Source organism: Hyalella azteca, unplaced genomic scaffold (assembly GCF_000764305.2).
Source record: "Hyalella azteca isolate HAZT.00-mixed unplaced genomic scaffold, Hazt_2.0.2 contig1345, whole genome shotgun sequence".
Lineage (NCBI taxonomy): Eukaryota > Metazoa > Arthropoda > Malacostraca > Amphipoda > Hyalellidae > Hyalella > Hyalella azteca.
The window spans coordinates 12,486-27,615 of record NW_025931666.1 but is presented as its reverse complement, the minus strand read 5'-3'; the positions used below and the strand labels follow the sequence as shown (position 1 = coordinate 27,615).

Sequence of the window (15,130 nt, the reverse complement as noted above, 5' to 3'; positions counted from 1 at the left end):
CGAAAAAACAATCTGGAAGAAATATTCCAACGGTATCTATAATCAAATCCAAATCACATCCAATGATCAAAAGATCGCAAATTTCAAGAGATGGCAGGTTATGCGGTAAACTCTTCATTATTAAAGAAAATTTGATATGTATAGTCTAGCTGATTGGTCTTCAAATATTTCGCGACTGCGCTGCATGACGATCTTTATCCATAGTCGCTTCTTTCTTGGAGCTGGCTGGTCTAATTCTGAAGTGTTCTTACAACGCGAGGCATAATCTGTTCGCTGGACAAAATAGGAGATCGGGAGTGGAAGTGATCGATTGACGGGAATTTAAGGTATTTTGTAAAACAAAGTTGTCGTCTTATGGCATCCAAGTTTTTCTGATCACTATTAGATCATTATTTATTATATATAAATCGATTAATTCAGAAAGAATCGGCCACTTCTGATGATGAGATCCCTGGAATAGATGATAAGAGACATGAGTGATGCGAAAAGAGTCATATCTATGTTATGCAATGCTTGACTGTGACCTCGAAGATAAATGACAGATAATAGCGCTCACAGGTGACAGTTAACTGGCAAGCAAAGACAGTGAGCTTTCTACGTCAGCTCTAGCACAAGGCGTGCATACTTTCTCTTGTGTTTACGTGCTACTTTTAAAACAGTTTTCGTAACATTTCTTCTTGTGGTACTCTAACTAGCTAGTACCACATTTCAGGACTGCAACCGCCGTGTACGTTAAATTTCAACATTAGCTTGATAGTTTTTCTCGGAACAACACGAATTACTAATTTGCACAGGACGAACTGTTTTAATTACACATATGCTACCGCCACCGTATTTTCTTTTGTATCATTTGAAAGTTCATGTGGATGATCCTATACTTTCATTACGTGTTAATTAGGAAAACGCTTGCTACGACTTTTGTGTCGGCTTTGACGAATCAGGCTTGTGGCTAAAGCAACTTGCGCTGCAATAAATCACTTCTGATGATACTGACCATTTCTCAGAAACTTTATCAAGCTGTTTCTCACGGCGTTTGTTATTTTGAATATGTTTACTGTTTATATAGCATATCATCATATATATATATAGTATATCTTCATATATTTTAATTATATGGCATACTTAAAATGTAATATTATTTAGCAGCTCAATATTTCGAATTGCAGCATAGTCGGTGGCATGCAGCATAGTCGGTGACATGCAGCATAGTCGGTGGCATGCAGCATAGTCGGTGTCATGCAGCAAAGTCGGTGACATGCAACATAGTCGGTGACATGCAGCATAGTCGGTGACATGCAACGTAGTCGGTGACATGCAGCATAGTCGGTGACATGCAGCAAAGTCGGTGACATGCAGCATAGTCGGTGACATGCAGCATAGTCGGTGACATGCAGCATAGTCGGTGAATTAGATTGTGTAAAGAATTGAATACTTCCAGCAAGATTTTAGCGTAACAAAAATAATATTGGCTAAAAGAGACCAAAAGAAAACAAGGATAATCAGACCGGTGTTTGATAGGTGTTCGGTGTCACGTTGAAGCGAAAATCTCTACTCACACACAAAAAAAGTAACTGGGTCTGAATAACTCCTTCGTTTCAATTTAGCAATTATTTGAAATAAACGCATTTTTCTGTCCACTTGATCCAGCGTGGCTCTTAATGACCTAGCACAGCCATTTGAACCTTACTCGCGACTTCCGTGTGGAGCCTATAGCGTAAGCGACATACAAATGTAGATCAGTGTTTATGTGGCGTACATATAAGTGTAAGAATTAAAACTGCAAAAATACTTAGAGTAAACTGCCACGGAGTCTTAAGGGAAGAAGTATGGAAATCCAACATGAGGCATAATGAATATGTCAATATATTACCCCGCATATGCAGCGCAATATATGCAGTCATGCAGTCAATATATTACCCCTGTAGCAGCATTACTCGTAAAACTCTAGTTTATGATTCACACTATTGACATGTGACACTTTCAACTCTACTTATTATTTCGCTTATTCCGAGATAATAAATTTTAACAGCCTTCAAACATAGAGTAATAAAACAATATGAATTATACAATAGAGCTTCATAATCCAAATCACATGAACGATTATCTCTCTCCCCAATTGCCTGATAATGTCACTGCCTCGTTTACAGAAGAGGAGCATTACAAACATTCTTATATTTAGGCGCTGTAAACAACAGTTGCTTAGATCTAATCTCAAGCGCCAAGCACTCGGCCAAGATAGTGCAACTCACATTTAATGTCGGTTACCTTTACACTCGCGCACGAGTTACATGTCACACATGCGTTTATAGTAGCATTTTATACTTGCAGCCAGAAGCCTGAAAACTTCTTGCAGGTAGGAGCCGGTCACTGAAATGCAGCAAGTAATCTACTATCTACTTGCAGTTAATTGTCGATCACACACTCGCTGCAAGTAAGTAACCTACTAACTTCATGTAGTTAGTAGTATAGGTCATATACTTGCAGCTAGTAAACTACTAACAACTTGCTGTTTGTAGTAAAATAATGGAGACTTTGCAATCCAAGCTTTTTCAAACGAATATCCAGTTACCTGAAATGAGAGTAATTGACATCAAATACTAATTAACATAACACAAAGCAAATATAACTAGCGAAAGAAACAATGATAAAACGGATTTAAAGTCAGTAATGTACGTGGCAGTGAACTGCTAATACATAACGGCAGTGGTTATGATCATAAGAGACTAATACGGTGTTGAACCCAAAACATCAAACTTCCTAAGGTAATTTTAATATGAGCTTTATTCATATAGAAAGTATGCTTTTATTAAAACAAATTTAATTGTTGGTCACACTCTTGCAACAAGTAACCTACTAATTACTTGCAGCCTCCTTAATAATAGCAAGTAACCATGCAGTCACACACTCGCATCCAGTCTCTGAACATCAGCCAGTAACTGGTCGCTTCTCTTGCGCATGCTGCTGCCTAAAATGCTGTGAGAATCATATAGCGCTCCACCCCTGATTTTAGTGGATGCCCACTTACCCTAATACTAGAAGACTCGAACATCAACTAATATTAAAAATCGCGCATTTCCCTAATTTTAGGGGAACATTCCCCCTAATACAAGGAACTGTGCGTCATGCCCGGTTTCCAACATTTTTTTTTGTTTCGTGGGTAGACTAAATTTTCTATCGTTGAAACGTACGTTTCATTTATTTCTAGCATCACACTTTTATATGACAAGCATTGAATGTTGAAAAGCGTCCGGTAAAGCCTGTTAACTCAGGTTTGGTGACATTGTGGGTAACGCAAAATTTTTATTTAGTTAATTTTATATACAAAAATTTCAAGCCACGTACTTTGCATCAGGCAATAATTTTTAAATAATTATCACAGCCCACCGACAAGTTTCGCGCGATACACCATTAAATGAAACCTGTCCTCCTACCTGGGGCATTGATTATTAAAGCATATGTTAACGAAAATTCTGCTATTGCTCTTTACATAGGCGGTTGATATGTTTTATTTATAACTTTTTTTGTAATGTGGTGCCACCTGGAGGCACCCGGCGCCTGTATACAGACGTTCCAGTGGTACTTGATTTCGAACCGTTTGGGAGCCACTGAATTAAGATAGAAATGTTCAATTATTTTAATTTCGTAAATCTTTTGTGTTTCTAGAGCTTCCCTGTTAACAATCAAATCCCTGCAAAAAAAAAACTCGAGCGTTGAATTGAACGTATCTTTGATGTTCATGCATAATAATTAATCTACTTGGAACTTCACGGCCGTCAACTCCTCCATATATACGATATTGTAGAATGCACTTATACTTTCCCTTTCGAGTAACTGCAGCTTTGATAAATTCAATTAAATAGCGTGATTATATCTTTTTACAGACGGCATCTGAATCGTAAATTCAGAAAAAAAACTCGACAAAGACGTCGTTGAGGTTTTAATGTCGTCATGAACAGAATCTTTAGCGCGACACCGCGTCCGTTACTGAGACGATGGCTGTGCAGTAACCGTCGCTCCGTCTGCTCGTTCTCTGCCCTGCGTTCAGGAGCTGCGGGGTGAGAACATGCAGCAAATAGCACTAAAATGACTAAATTATCTCTAAGTCGAATATTATTCTTCATATTTTAATTTTCAGTTTGCCGTGTTCCAATGAAAACAGTAATAACAGGCTCGTAGTAACTAACGCAGGTTCTAGCAGGGGATACGGTACTGATGTTCGAACGACATACCTCAATCACAACTTTTTTAAATAACTGCCACATTATTAATCCGCTAAAAAATTATTGAGTTCTATCTTTTTATTCTAATAATTATTTCGCTGTTAATATGCTATTAACTCGAAAAAATTTGATTGATAAAAAATATTTGCATATCCTTAGAGGTACTAATAGACGTAATAAAATATATTCTTCCTTTATTATGAATAAAAGTATATTTTAATTACTTTTGCTTAACTTCTACTTACTAGCTACTAAACTAAAACATCTTACTTCGAGTCACTTAGATGTTCGAATAACCTGATGTTGAATTGAGAGATGCCTAGGACTCTGACTATATAAAAAATCGTTTACTCACCACCAACAAGCAAAAATTTTTTATCTCAGTTTTATCCACATCAACCTTTGCGATTTAAAAAATTTATTCCAGGCTCCCAGCCAAACAGAGGATATGTCATGAGCAAATAAATAACGATAGAAAGAGCAAATAAAGTCGAATTTAAGCCAAAAAAAAAACAAATCGATATTAAAAAGGCAATCATGAGACCACAGAACCTAATCAAAAACTATCTGATACATACATGGGCAACAGCTGCCGACGTCAGACATGAGATACACGCGAGAAGCAACGGCTGGAATGATTACGTTACTTATAATGCATAAAATATTAATGAGGCTATACGATGAATTATTTTTCTCTTCTTATATCACTGAATTGTATATTTCTGCACTTTATTTCAAAAGCACCAGAGAAGCGTTGTAATCAAACGAGTTTTGATCCATCGAAACAATTTTGTCAGCTATTTTTCATTTTTTTGCATATGAACCCTCAATTTTCACGGTATTCATACTCAAGTGTAACATAATTTTTAGCGCAGTTTCTCATATATGGAAAAAAGGCGCTATTGCGCTCGTCATGTCCGTCCGTCTGTCCGTCCGTCTTTCCGTCCGTCCGTCCGTCTGTCTGTCTGTCTGTCTGTGACTTCACGTTTTCATCGATTTTGAGAAAATGCGCTCTCTGTCACTCACTGCAGTGAGGACTGAGTAACATTTTTTATTAATGTTTCCTACTATTTACTTCGCAGAGATCCTGAGCATTTGGTGCTACGCTCACATTACCCGGACACTCCGCTGCCGGAAGCTGGAGTATCGCAATTTCTGCTGTCGTCCTGTGGCCGCCACACCAACCGCCCCGCTCTCGTGAGCACATCACCACGTTAAACTCTTACATGTAGAAAAATTCACTAAAAGCTCATATTCCATCGATATAAGAGTCTCTTTTATGCAGGGAATTTTGCAAAGAGGCCAAATTCTACAATATAAGAGTCTCCTTTATGTAGGAAATTTTATAAAGAGGCCAAATTCAACAATATGAGAGTCTCCTTTATGTAGGAAATTTGGCAAAAAGGCCATATTTCAACTGCACAAATGCTCGTCATTGAAAAAAATTGCTGAATGGCCATAATTAATCTGCATGAAACTCTCCTTCACGTAAAAAATGTACAGACAGATCATTTAGTCTTAATGGAAGGCTCCTTCATCATGCAGTAAAAAATTACATTAAAGCCATTTAACTATACCTAAAATGCTCATACTTGGTACCAGGTTTCTAACACAACAACACACTCGAACCCCGTCTTTGACATTTTGGATCGTGTTTACTACCTATATAGTTTCAATAACCGATACATAATAACGTATTTCAGTTGTTTGAATCACACGGCATCATCATTCATACAAATAACAATACAAATAATTCAATAATTAAAAAAAAAACATTCCAGATACTAACATTTTTCATCTCCTAAAATCTTGTTGTGATTAAGTCACATTTAAAAGGGAGACCGCACAACAAGACGCAGCACCTCAAACATGCTGTCCTAAACAATTGCCACTTTATTCATTTGTCTAAGTATTTAATGACAGAGTCACATCTAATTAAGGGTGACTTGCAGATAGACGGCATAAGAAGACGCAGCACCTCAAACACAACTATATTAAATAACTGCCACATTATTGATAATTATATTTGAAGTGTAATGGTGAGCGGCTTATAATAAGTATATGTGGGCGAATGTGGTAAATACGATCAAGACAATGTCGTGTGTTGACAACCAGTGATGAACTTAGATAAATAAGTGTCTTTTGAACTAATTGAACAAACGTTGTAATTTTCCACAACTGTCTTAAATAACTGTCACATTATTCATTCATCTAAGTATTTAATGACAGAGTCGCATATAATTAAGGGTAACCTGCAGATAGACTGCATAAGAAGACGTAGCACATCAAACACGCTGTCTTAAAAAATTGCCACTTTATTCATTCGTCTAAGTATTTAATGACAGAGTCACATCTAATTAAGGGTGACTTGCAGATAGATGGTATCACGGGCCGCGTGCTCACCTACGGCCGCCTTATAGACGGCATCCAGCGCTGGGGGGCCGTGGTACAAGAGAGGTGGTCCCCAGGGTCACCGCCCCCCACCGTGGGGATCTTCATGCGCAACTGCCCCGACTACCCCATCATCTTCTTCGGCACGACCCTCGTGGGTGGGGTCGTGACCCCGCTCAACCCCAGCTACACAGCAGGTACCCCTACAACCCCAGCTACACAGCAGGTACCCTACACAACCCCAGCTACACAGCAGGTACCCTACACAACCCCAGCTACACAGCAGGTACCCTCACAACCCCAGCTACACAGCAAGTACCCACACAACCCCAGCTACACAGCAGGTACCCACACAACCCCAGCTACACAGCAGGTACCCACACAACTCCAGCTACACAGCAGGTACCCACACAACCCCAGCTACACAGCAGGTACCTACACAACTCCAGCTACACAGCAGGTACCCTCACAACCCCAGCTACACAGCAGGTACCCCCACAACCCCAGCTACACAGCAGGTACCCACACAACCCCAGCTACACAGCTGGTACCCACACAACTCCAGCTACACAGCAGGTACCCCCACAGCCCCAGCTACACTGCAGGTACCCCCACAGCAACAGCTACACAGCAGGTACCCCCACAGCAACAGCTACACAGCAGGTACCTTCCTCTAAACATCAACAGCCTCAGCTTATAAAAAAGTTCTTAAGGTAATTTTTGCTGAAAATTGTTATGCAATAAGTGAAAAAAAATTTTCCTGGGCTGTGCTCATCATAAATTTTCATCTAAGCTCCAGCCTCTGCTCGCTAATAACTTCACATTTATTTACTACATCGTACATTAATGTTATGCTTGTTGCACCATTTTTAATTGAGTTCTAATACTTTCTGATTAAATAATTATTACTTCAATAATTATTCCGCAATGACTAGATCAAAGTGAACATTGTTGCAACATGAATTTTATAAAAGTAACATTCAATTTATATTGTATTTTAACATTGAATCACTCAAAATGGTCTTCAGATTTCGAAAATCTGAAATAATCCTACTTTGGTCCAGTATTTACACAAATTCTCAATTAGTACATTGAAAAATACACGTATAATTCGCGCAATAGAAGTTGATAATATAATTGATAACAAGTTTGTTTAATGATCGCTCAATGAGGTGAGATTTGAAAAAAGACGCTTATTGGAGACTAAATCTCTTGAAAAAATTGTGCGGATTTCTTTAAGATATCTGATCACAAATAAAAATATAAACATTTTACTAATATCTATTTTAATAAATATCTTACTAATAATTATTTTAATAAATATGTTACAATTGTCAATACTCTTATACTAATTTATTCCTAAAAAACATAAAAGAATTAAATATTCGCACAGAGGAGGTGGCTGTACAGCTGGCTGACAGCGGCGCCAGTTTGCTGGTGGTAGAGGCAGCGCTGGAGGCCGTCGCTCTGAAGTCCATCGGTCTGCTGAGCGCCCGTGGCATGCCTCCTCCCGCCCTGTTCCTGCTCGGCGACTCCAAGTCCGGCAACTCTGACCTCAGGGCAATGCTGGAGGACTCCACTGCACCCTTTGCGAAGCACGTTGATGTAAATCCTGCGTCATATTTGATATAAATACAAGATAAATCATTTGTTTGATAGAGGCCTCGTTGTTGAGGCCAGTATGTGCCTTGATGTTTTGTATCCGTCGTTACCGAACTCATTGATACTCATTTTTTGTCAGTTTTTGTGTTGTAGCGTGTATTTTTCCATTCATTTTTAAGATGCTGTGTAAAAAAGTAATTCACGAAATATGTCGAGCATTTAATTGGAATATTTTTTAGCACACCACGGTTATTTGTTTGTTTACTGAAGACTGCGGTCAACATCAATATTATAGGCTATTCGGCATACCTAGTGGTTTATGTCTATCATCATTCATGTAATTGGCAAATACAAAAAATATCTATCATTTATTTACTGATATTGAACGAAAATTGTAAATGAAAAGATTATCCATTAATCTTCATCCCTATGAGTAGTTTTTTAAACAGAATTCTGAGAAATATGTAAATCTGCTGTAAAAACATATTAAATGAGAGTACAACCATTCTGAAGCAACCACCGTAGCGCAGTGGTAGTAACATCAAGATGACTGAAGCTAGCCTTGGGAAGCTCGGTACATTTCTCAGTGTTGCGGCGCTCGTTTGGCAGCCGTCGAAGGTGGTGCTTTCAGAATAGCCGTTGGCCGGTGACCTTAATCGAACTCTGATTACGTGTTACCTGATGAGGGATCTTAAGGTTTGACTATAGATTTTTTCCCGCTGAAGGTTGACCCCAGCAGCGTTGCACTTCTGGCGTACTCGAGTGGTACGACGGGGCAGCCTAAGGGCGTCTGCGTGACACACAGCGCAGCCACCGCTTGCTGTGAAATGTTGTGCAGCCCTCACTTCCACTGGCCGATAGACCCTGGTGGGTACCAGGAAATTCAGTAAAATGTTTTGAGCTACACTATCTTTAACTGGTCAATCCCATTGCTTACCAGGAAATTCTGTTGAAGTATTTTTTGCTGAACTATCATCAAATGGTCGACCCCGTTGAGTAGTAGGAAATTCGGTTAAAGTATTTCTAGCTACACTCTCATTAAGTGATCGATCCTGGGTAAAACCAGGAAATTCCTTGCTACACTCATTAAATGAATTACTCTGGTACGTACAAAGAAATTCAATTAAAGTATTTCTAGCTATACTATCACTGAATGATCGCCCCCAGTACGTACAAGGAAATGATATGAAATAATTTCGCGGCGCACTTTCATTCTGTCCTTGATCATGATACGTAGAATCAATTGAATACCATGACCAATTCAGTAGGAGCTTCGCACCAGGCATCTCGCGCTGAAACAACGTTAATATTTAACGTGGTTTTATTAAAATCAGCTCGTAATTAACGTTGTTCCAACGTAATTAGCGTGGAGGGAGTATTTTTAGTTACGCTATCATGTCAATTGTTAATCCTGTTTAATCCATCGAGTTTTTTTTTAATCCTCATACAAACGAGGGTCAGTCTTATAGTACTTACCTTCACCTGTGGTGAAGTACTACCTGTGTACACAGGTAGTACTTTACCACAGTATTTTACTTCACCTTACCTACCTGTGGTTTCATTAAAATCAGCTCGTAATTAACGTTGTTCCAACGTAATTTGCATAGAGGGAGTATTTTTAGCTATTCTATCATGTAAATTGTTAATCCTGTTTAATCCATCGAGTTGTTATTCCTCGTACGAACGAGGGTCAGTCTTATAGTACTTTCCAGCAGACGCAGTGAAATGCTTTCATATATCAGAATCGGACATAAATGAACTGATTAAGTATCATTAGGCTGGTGTAATTACATATTTATTAAGAATTTTTTTAACAGTCATTACGATGACTTTCAAATTCTGTTCCATATAGCGTTGTTTTATTCTCGTTTCAATAAATATCGTTTCCAATTAAGTTCATTCAAGATAGTGAGATTGTTATAATTCGGCGGCATATTAAAGGGAATTGATATTAAATGATATCAAATTATCAAAACCTTCAAGGAATGAAATTCCAATTACTGTCATACGTATTCAAAAAACGTGTTTGCATTTCAGCCTAAAATGTAACAATACCTTACATCTCAATGTCATTTTGTATCATTTCATTAATCGAAAAAATACAAAATGAAATAAAAATTTCCCAATATTCAGAATTTATATCAAATCCAAGATGTACTTGAAAATGATTTTGTTTGCATTGGTAGACGTGGCAGCCAGGTTACTAGGGTTGATACCATTCTACCACATCTACGGGATTGTCAGCATCATGCTCAAGGGTCTGAAGATCTCCAGCACAGTCGTCACGCTGCCCAGATTCCAGCCATCCAGCTTCATCCGCGCATTACAGGAACACAAGGCAATCTCGGGTTCCAAGATCTTCTTTACTAATGTTTCTTCCTAACTTTCCGCCAAGTGTTCTTATTTAGTAACTTTCTCCGTTTTACTTCATCATTCGTTTGCCTCCGTCAATATTATTAATAATACCCCACTTTTCTCAGGATCATTATATACTTCCTGTAATTCGTAAATTTCAGTCATTTTTAACCGCTGCACTCATCATTCTATGTTGTAAATAGACAATGAACTTCCAAGACTAAATGAAAAGAAGTGTCATAATTAATAAGGCTATAAAAAATCCCATGTAATGCTAGAACCAAACTATATTTTGTAAGTAAACGCGTCACCTGGTAGTTTGTTTTAATAATGACTTTTTTTTGGCATGAGCCTATACACATTTATTTTATATCCCTATACGTTAGTGGACAACGCTTGTCTTGGTCAGAAGTTCTGTGCGCCACAGAGAATCACTTGCTGCAGAACGCAATAATTTCCAAGGCGAATTTAATGCTTTTTTTAGTTGACAGTGATGAACCTGGCTCCACCCCTCCTGAAGTTCCTCAACGAGAGCAACGACGTGAAGCGTGAGTTCCTGCAGAGCTGTCATACAGTAGGCTGTGGCGGGGCTCCCTTGTCCACTTCTTCTAAAGAAAAATTTACCAACAAATTCGGCGACGGTACTGACCTCTATGAAGGCAAGTCAGTGCATGTTGCTCATTCATAAAATATTACCGCACATACTTCATTGATGCGTGATATTCTACTAAAGTGATCCACAAGAATGATGAACACCAAAATACATATCTACAGGACATTAGTTAGTGATCTCACAGTGCCTCTAATGATACGGGATGACATCTGACTCTGTTAAACCAGTGCCATATTTTCTACTGAGCCTCATAAAAATATTCGTTGCAGGGTTTGGTATGACGGAATGCATAATAACTCACGGGACCCCCAGAATCGACAGAAAATTAGGCCGATGTGGCAAACTGTTGCCGCGCGTGCAAGCCAAAATAGTTGATATGGACACTGGCGCTGCATTGCCTCCTAATGGAAATGGGGAACTGTGCTTGAAGACACCATGTGTGAGTAAATCCTTACTAAAAAACACCTGGCGGCTTTGTTTTGTCGTATCGGATTTAGTGTTTGAAAGTTGTGAACTTGAGACGCACAAATTAATATGCCGGACGTATGCCATACTAGTATGCCGTGAAAAAAATACGATCAAATGACTGCATGAAAACTCATTTTGGCAGCTTGAATTCAATGTATGAATATTTTGCTGACTATTATTAACTATTAGTTCATAATATTGTTTCTGGAAGCAGTAACCATATGATGCCTGAAGTGTACACTAAATATTTCTTTAACTCTCACTTAATATTTATACGGAAGATTCCGATAAATTCAGAATTATATTCGTACAGGTACTTCTAGTCTCAAAAATCATCTAATTTGACCCAACCTATCCTCCAGATGATGAAAGGGTATCACAACCGTCCAGATGCGACTCGAGAAACCATCGACGAAGATGGATGGTTACACACCGGCGACGTAGCAGTTCACGACGAGGACGGTTTCTTTTCCATAGTCGACAGAATTAAGGAACTTATTAAAGTCAAGGGATTCCAGGTGGGGTACTGAGTAATTATTCCAGGCTTGATGGAATTTAAGGACACTTAAAAAGTGAGAATTTATTTCCTTAACCACTATAAAAGCAAATTCTATAGAGGCAAAGTGGCGTCTAGTGAGATTTCAATGAATCTCTCGCAGAGAGCTCAGTTTATTTAGTTCTATCTTCATTTCCCAATACATGTAAGGCATAATGTTTTCCTCCAACATGGCACAAACAACAGCGGGACGATACCCACACAGCCATATAACATTACAAGTACAGTACGCAATCCAGTAGGTAAACACACTCGAAAACAAATGACTGAATATCACTAGCACCAACAAATTTAAAAACTTTCCTATTTGAATTCCAAAAACTTCAAACACATTCATGAATAACGTTCCTCACCATCACCGTAAACAATGTTACAGAATTAGGCTCGAATCTCACTTGTAGCTCTTAAACTACAGCTAGTAGAAGGACAGCCGCCTCAAATTTACACAAAATACAGATTTCAAAACCTCCTGCCTACATCAAACGCGCCCTATGTCTCGATCTTGCAAGATGGTCTAGTTTAAATCTTTCACTAACGCACCCAATCGAAAAAAACATATTCAGAGATTTTCTATAACGGATATCTCCAAAGTCTAAAAACAAGAATTAAGTTTCATTCCAAATACACACCGTCAAACTTGGTGTATTTTCAGATGCATGCTACGTGAACAATGCGACATCCTGGTCATTGTAATAGTCCTCCACCAACAAGCCCAAAGTATCTGGTCCAGGCATTGAATCATATGACCTACAGCATTCAACCAACTAATCTACCTGCCATACACTTTCTAAATCAGCACCGGCTATTCAAAAACTCTAAAATGTTCACACTATGTCCTCCAGTTCAAACCCTGTGCACCACAACACTAACATTATTGCGCTCGCGTCGCAAAGTCTACATGAAAAACCTACTGTATTTAAAAAAAAGTCGGTTTACAGTTGGGCATCTATATCATTTATTCATTCGACTCATCACATCGAGAGTTTCTGGAGTCAAAGTCATTTAAAGATGACTTAATGAGTGAATAATGACTGCTTGATTAAATTGACTCTCAAAAATCAATTTACCGTTAAAGTTTCGAGAAATTCATCATCCGTAATGTTCAGCTGCTATACTTAGCTCCTACGTCAGTTTCCCATAGATGTGGTCAAAATTACAGTCCACAGATATCCAAGAGACAAGTCACGAGGCAACAGGCACGCGTAGCCTATTCTTCGACACCGATGTTCCTATGTTATGTTTGTTATGATCGTCATTAAAAAGAAAAAAAGGAAACATGTGAATATACAAAAGCGAAAAATGTGAATAGTTAAAATATGCATGACTCTTGTTCGTGGAGTAAGTGTGATGATTCAGTTCAACGAGAAATAACATTGATGGTTGCTTTGATTCCAAAGGTGTCACCATCCGAGATAGAAAACGTGCTACTGAAGCATCCTGCCATAGCCGATGCAGGAGTGACCGGCATTCCTCACGAAGACTATGGCGAAGTTCCTCGTGCTTACATAATCAGCAGCAAAGGATCTTCTGTAACCGAGAATGAAATTAATAACTACATGAAGGAACATCTGGCTCCCTACAAACAGCTTCTCGGAGGGATAAAATTTGTAACAGACTTGCCTAAGAATCCCTCGGGCAAGTTGTTACGCAAGGTGCTTGCTAAAACAGCTGAACAGGAGGAGAGCTTAGTCGTCGAAAATATTGTCCCTCCAACACAGCTCTAAGTTTGTTTCAACAATATTCTAGAATGAACTGAAAAATTAACATTAATAGTTTATTTGCAGAGGAAGAGACATTGTCCTTACTAAAATATATTCATGCCAAGCTATTTCAATTCTGCATGTTGTATTGATCGCTCTCTAAATCAAGAATTGCCCTTCTTATGGCGAGCACAGATTAGATGAGATAAGAGATTAAATTAACGCATAAGAAATTATTAGCGCGAATGTTTAAAACGCAGTAGAATATTCTTTAATGAATTTTGTTTGTTCCATGGTAAAAAGTGAATGGGATCCAGTATAAAAAAAATTAGTAAATAAGGATGAACTCTGTGCAAATGACTGCATTGAATTGCTAATTGCGTTATCACGGTTATGGAATTTATAAAATATATTTTGCGTTATATAAAATATATAATGTTTCGCACTTAGCGAAAGTTTAAAAATGATTACCTTGGCATTATGAAGAATTGAATACCCGATTACCATGTTAAATGTCCGTTTCGTCTTCGACCTGTATTTTATATTCGTTAATGTGCATGATTATGTTTGCTTGCAGTCTGTCTTAACTGTGCTTTATTAATTGTATTTTACACTACAAATAATTCCTAATTTAAATAAAAACGTAATATCATAATTCTCTTCAATTCCACTAGATTACCTGCATGCTTGCTGCTAATGGATTCCATCAGTGAATAACTATTTATTAATATGGACTAATATGAAAGAAATTTAGACTCAACAAGCCATGATAACTGGTAGCAAAAAATGTATTAAATATGAATAGCTTGTAAATTATCTACTCATAACAAATCTCGGTCCAACTGAATTAACAGCGCTGATCAATGAAATTTAGCTTAACCCAATGACCGACAAAAAAAATCTGAGAAGTATTCACTGATAAATGTTTCGATTGAATTACTTGAGTATTTTGATCCTCAGTAAGGCCAAATTTGTAATTAATCATCACCATTACCAGACCGTTAGATATCAGGTAAGACGATCAACAATAATTAAGATCAATCCTGGCGTGGCGGATGGTGTGGCTTAAGCCTTAATTAGAGTGGCTTAGGCCAGCGTGGTTTAAGCCTTAGAGTGGCCTGCGTGGTTTAGGCCTTAGAGTGGCTTAGGCCTGCCTGGTTTAGGCCTGGGAGTGGCTGATGTGGCTTAGGCCTGGTGTGGCCTTAGCAAAGGTGTTGCTTGACTA

At 38.3% G+C, this 15,130-nt stretch overlaps 1 protein-coding gene across 1 annotated transcript; it reads left to right on the top strand.

The window, feature by feature from the left end:
• The first annotated feature begins 706 nt into the window (after positions 1 to 706).
• LOC108675871 (4-coumarate--CoA ligase 3) lies at positions 707 to 14,542 on the top strand. Its single transcript, XM_018163918.2, has 11 exons — positions 707 to 727; positions 3,882 to 4,055; positions 5,303 to 5,417; positions 6,595 to 6,808; positions 8,005 to 8,216; positions 8,939 to 9,080; positions 10,400 to 10,551; positions 11,053 to 11,227; positions 11,451 to 11,620; positions 12,012 to 12,167; positions 13,603 to 14,542. Exons 2-11 carry the CDS (start codon positions 3,949 to 3,951, stop codon positions 13,927 to 13,929), a joined length of 1,770 nt encoding a protein of 589 aa, XP_018019407.2. The 5' UTR covers positions 707 to 727; positions 3,882 to 3,948; the 3' UTR covers positions 13,930 to 14,542.
• Positions 14,543 to 15,130: the final 588 nt, after the last annotated feature.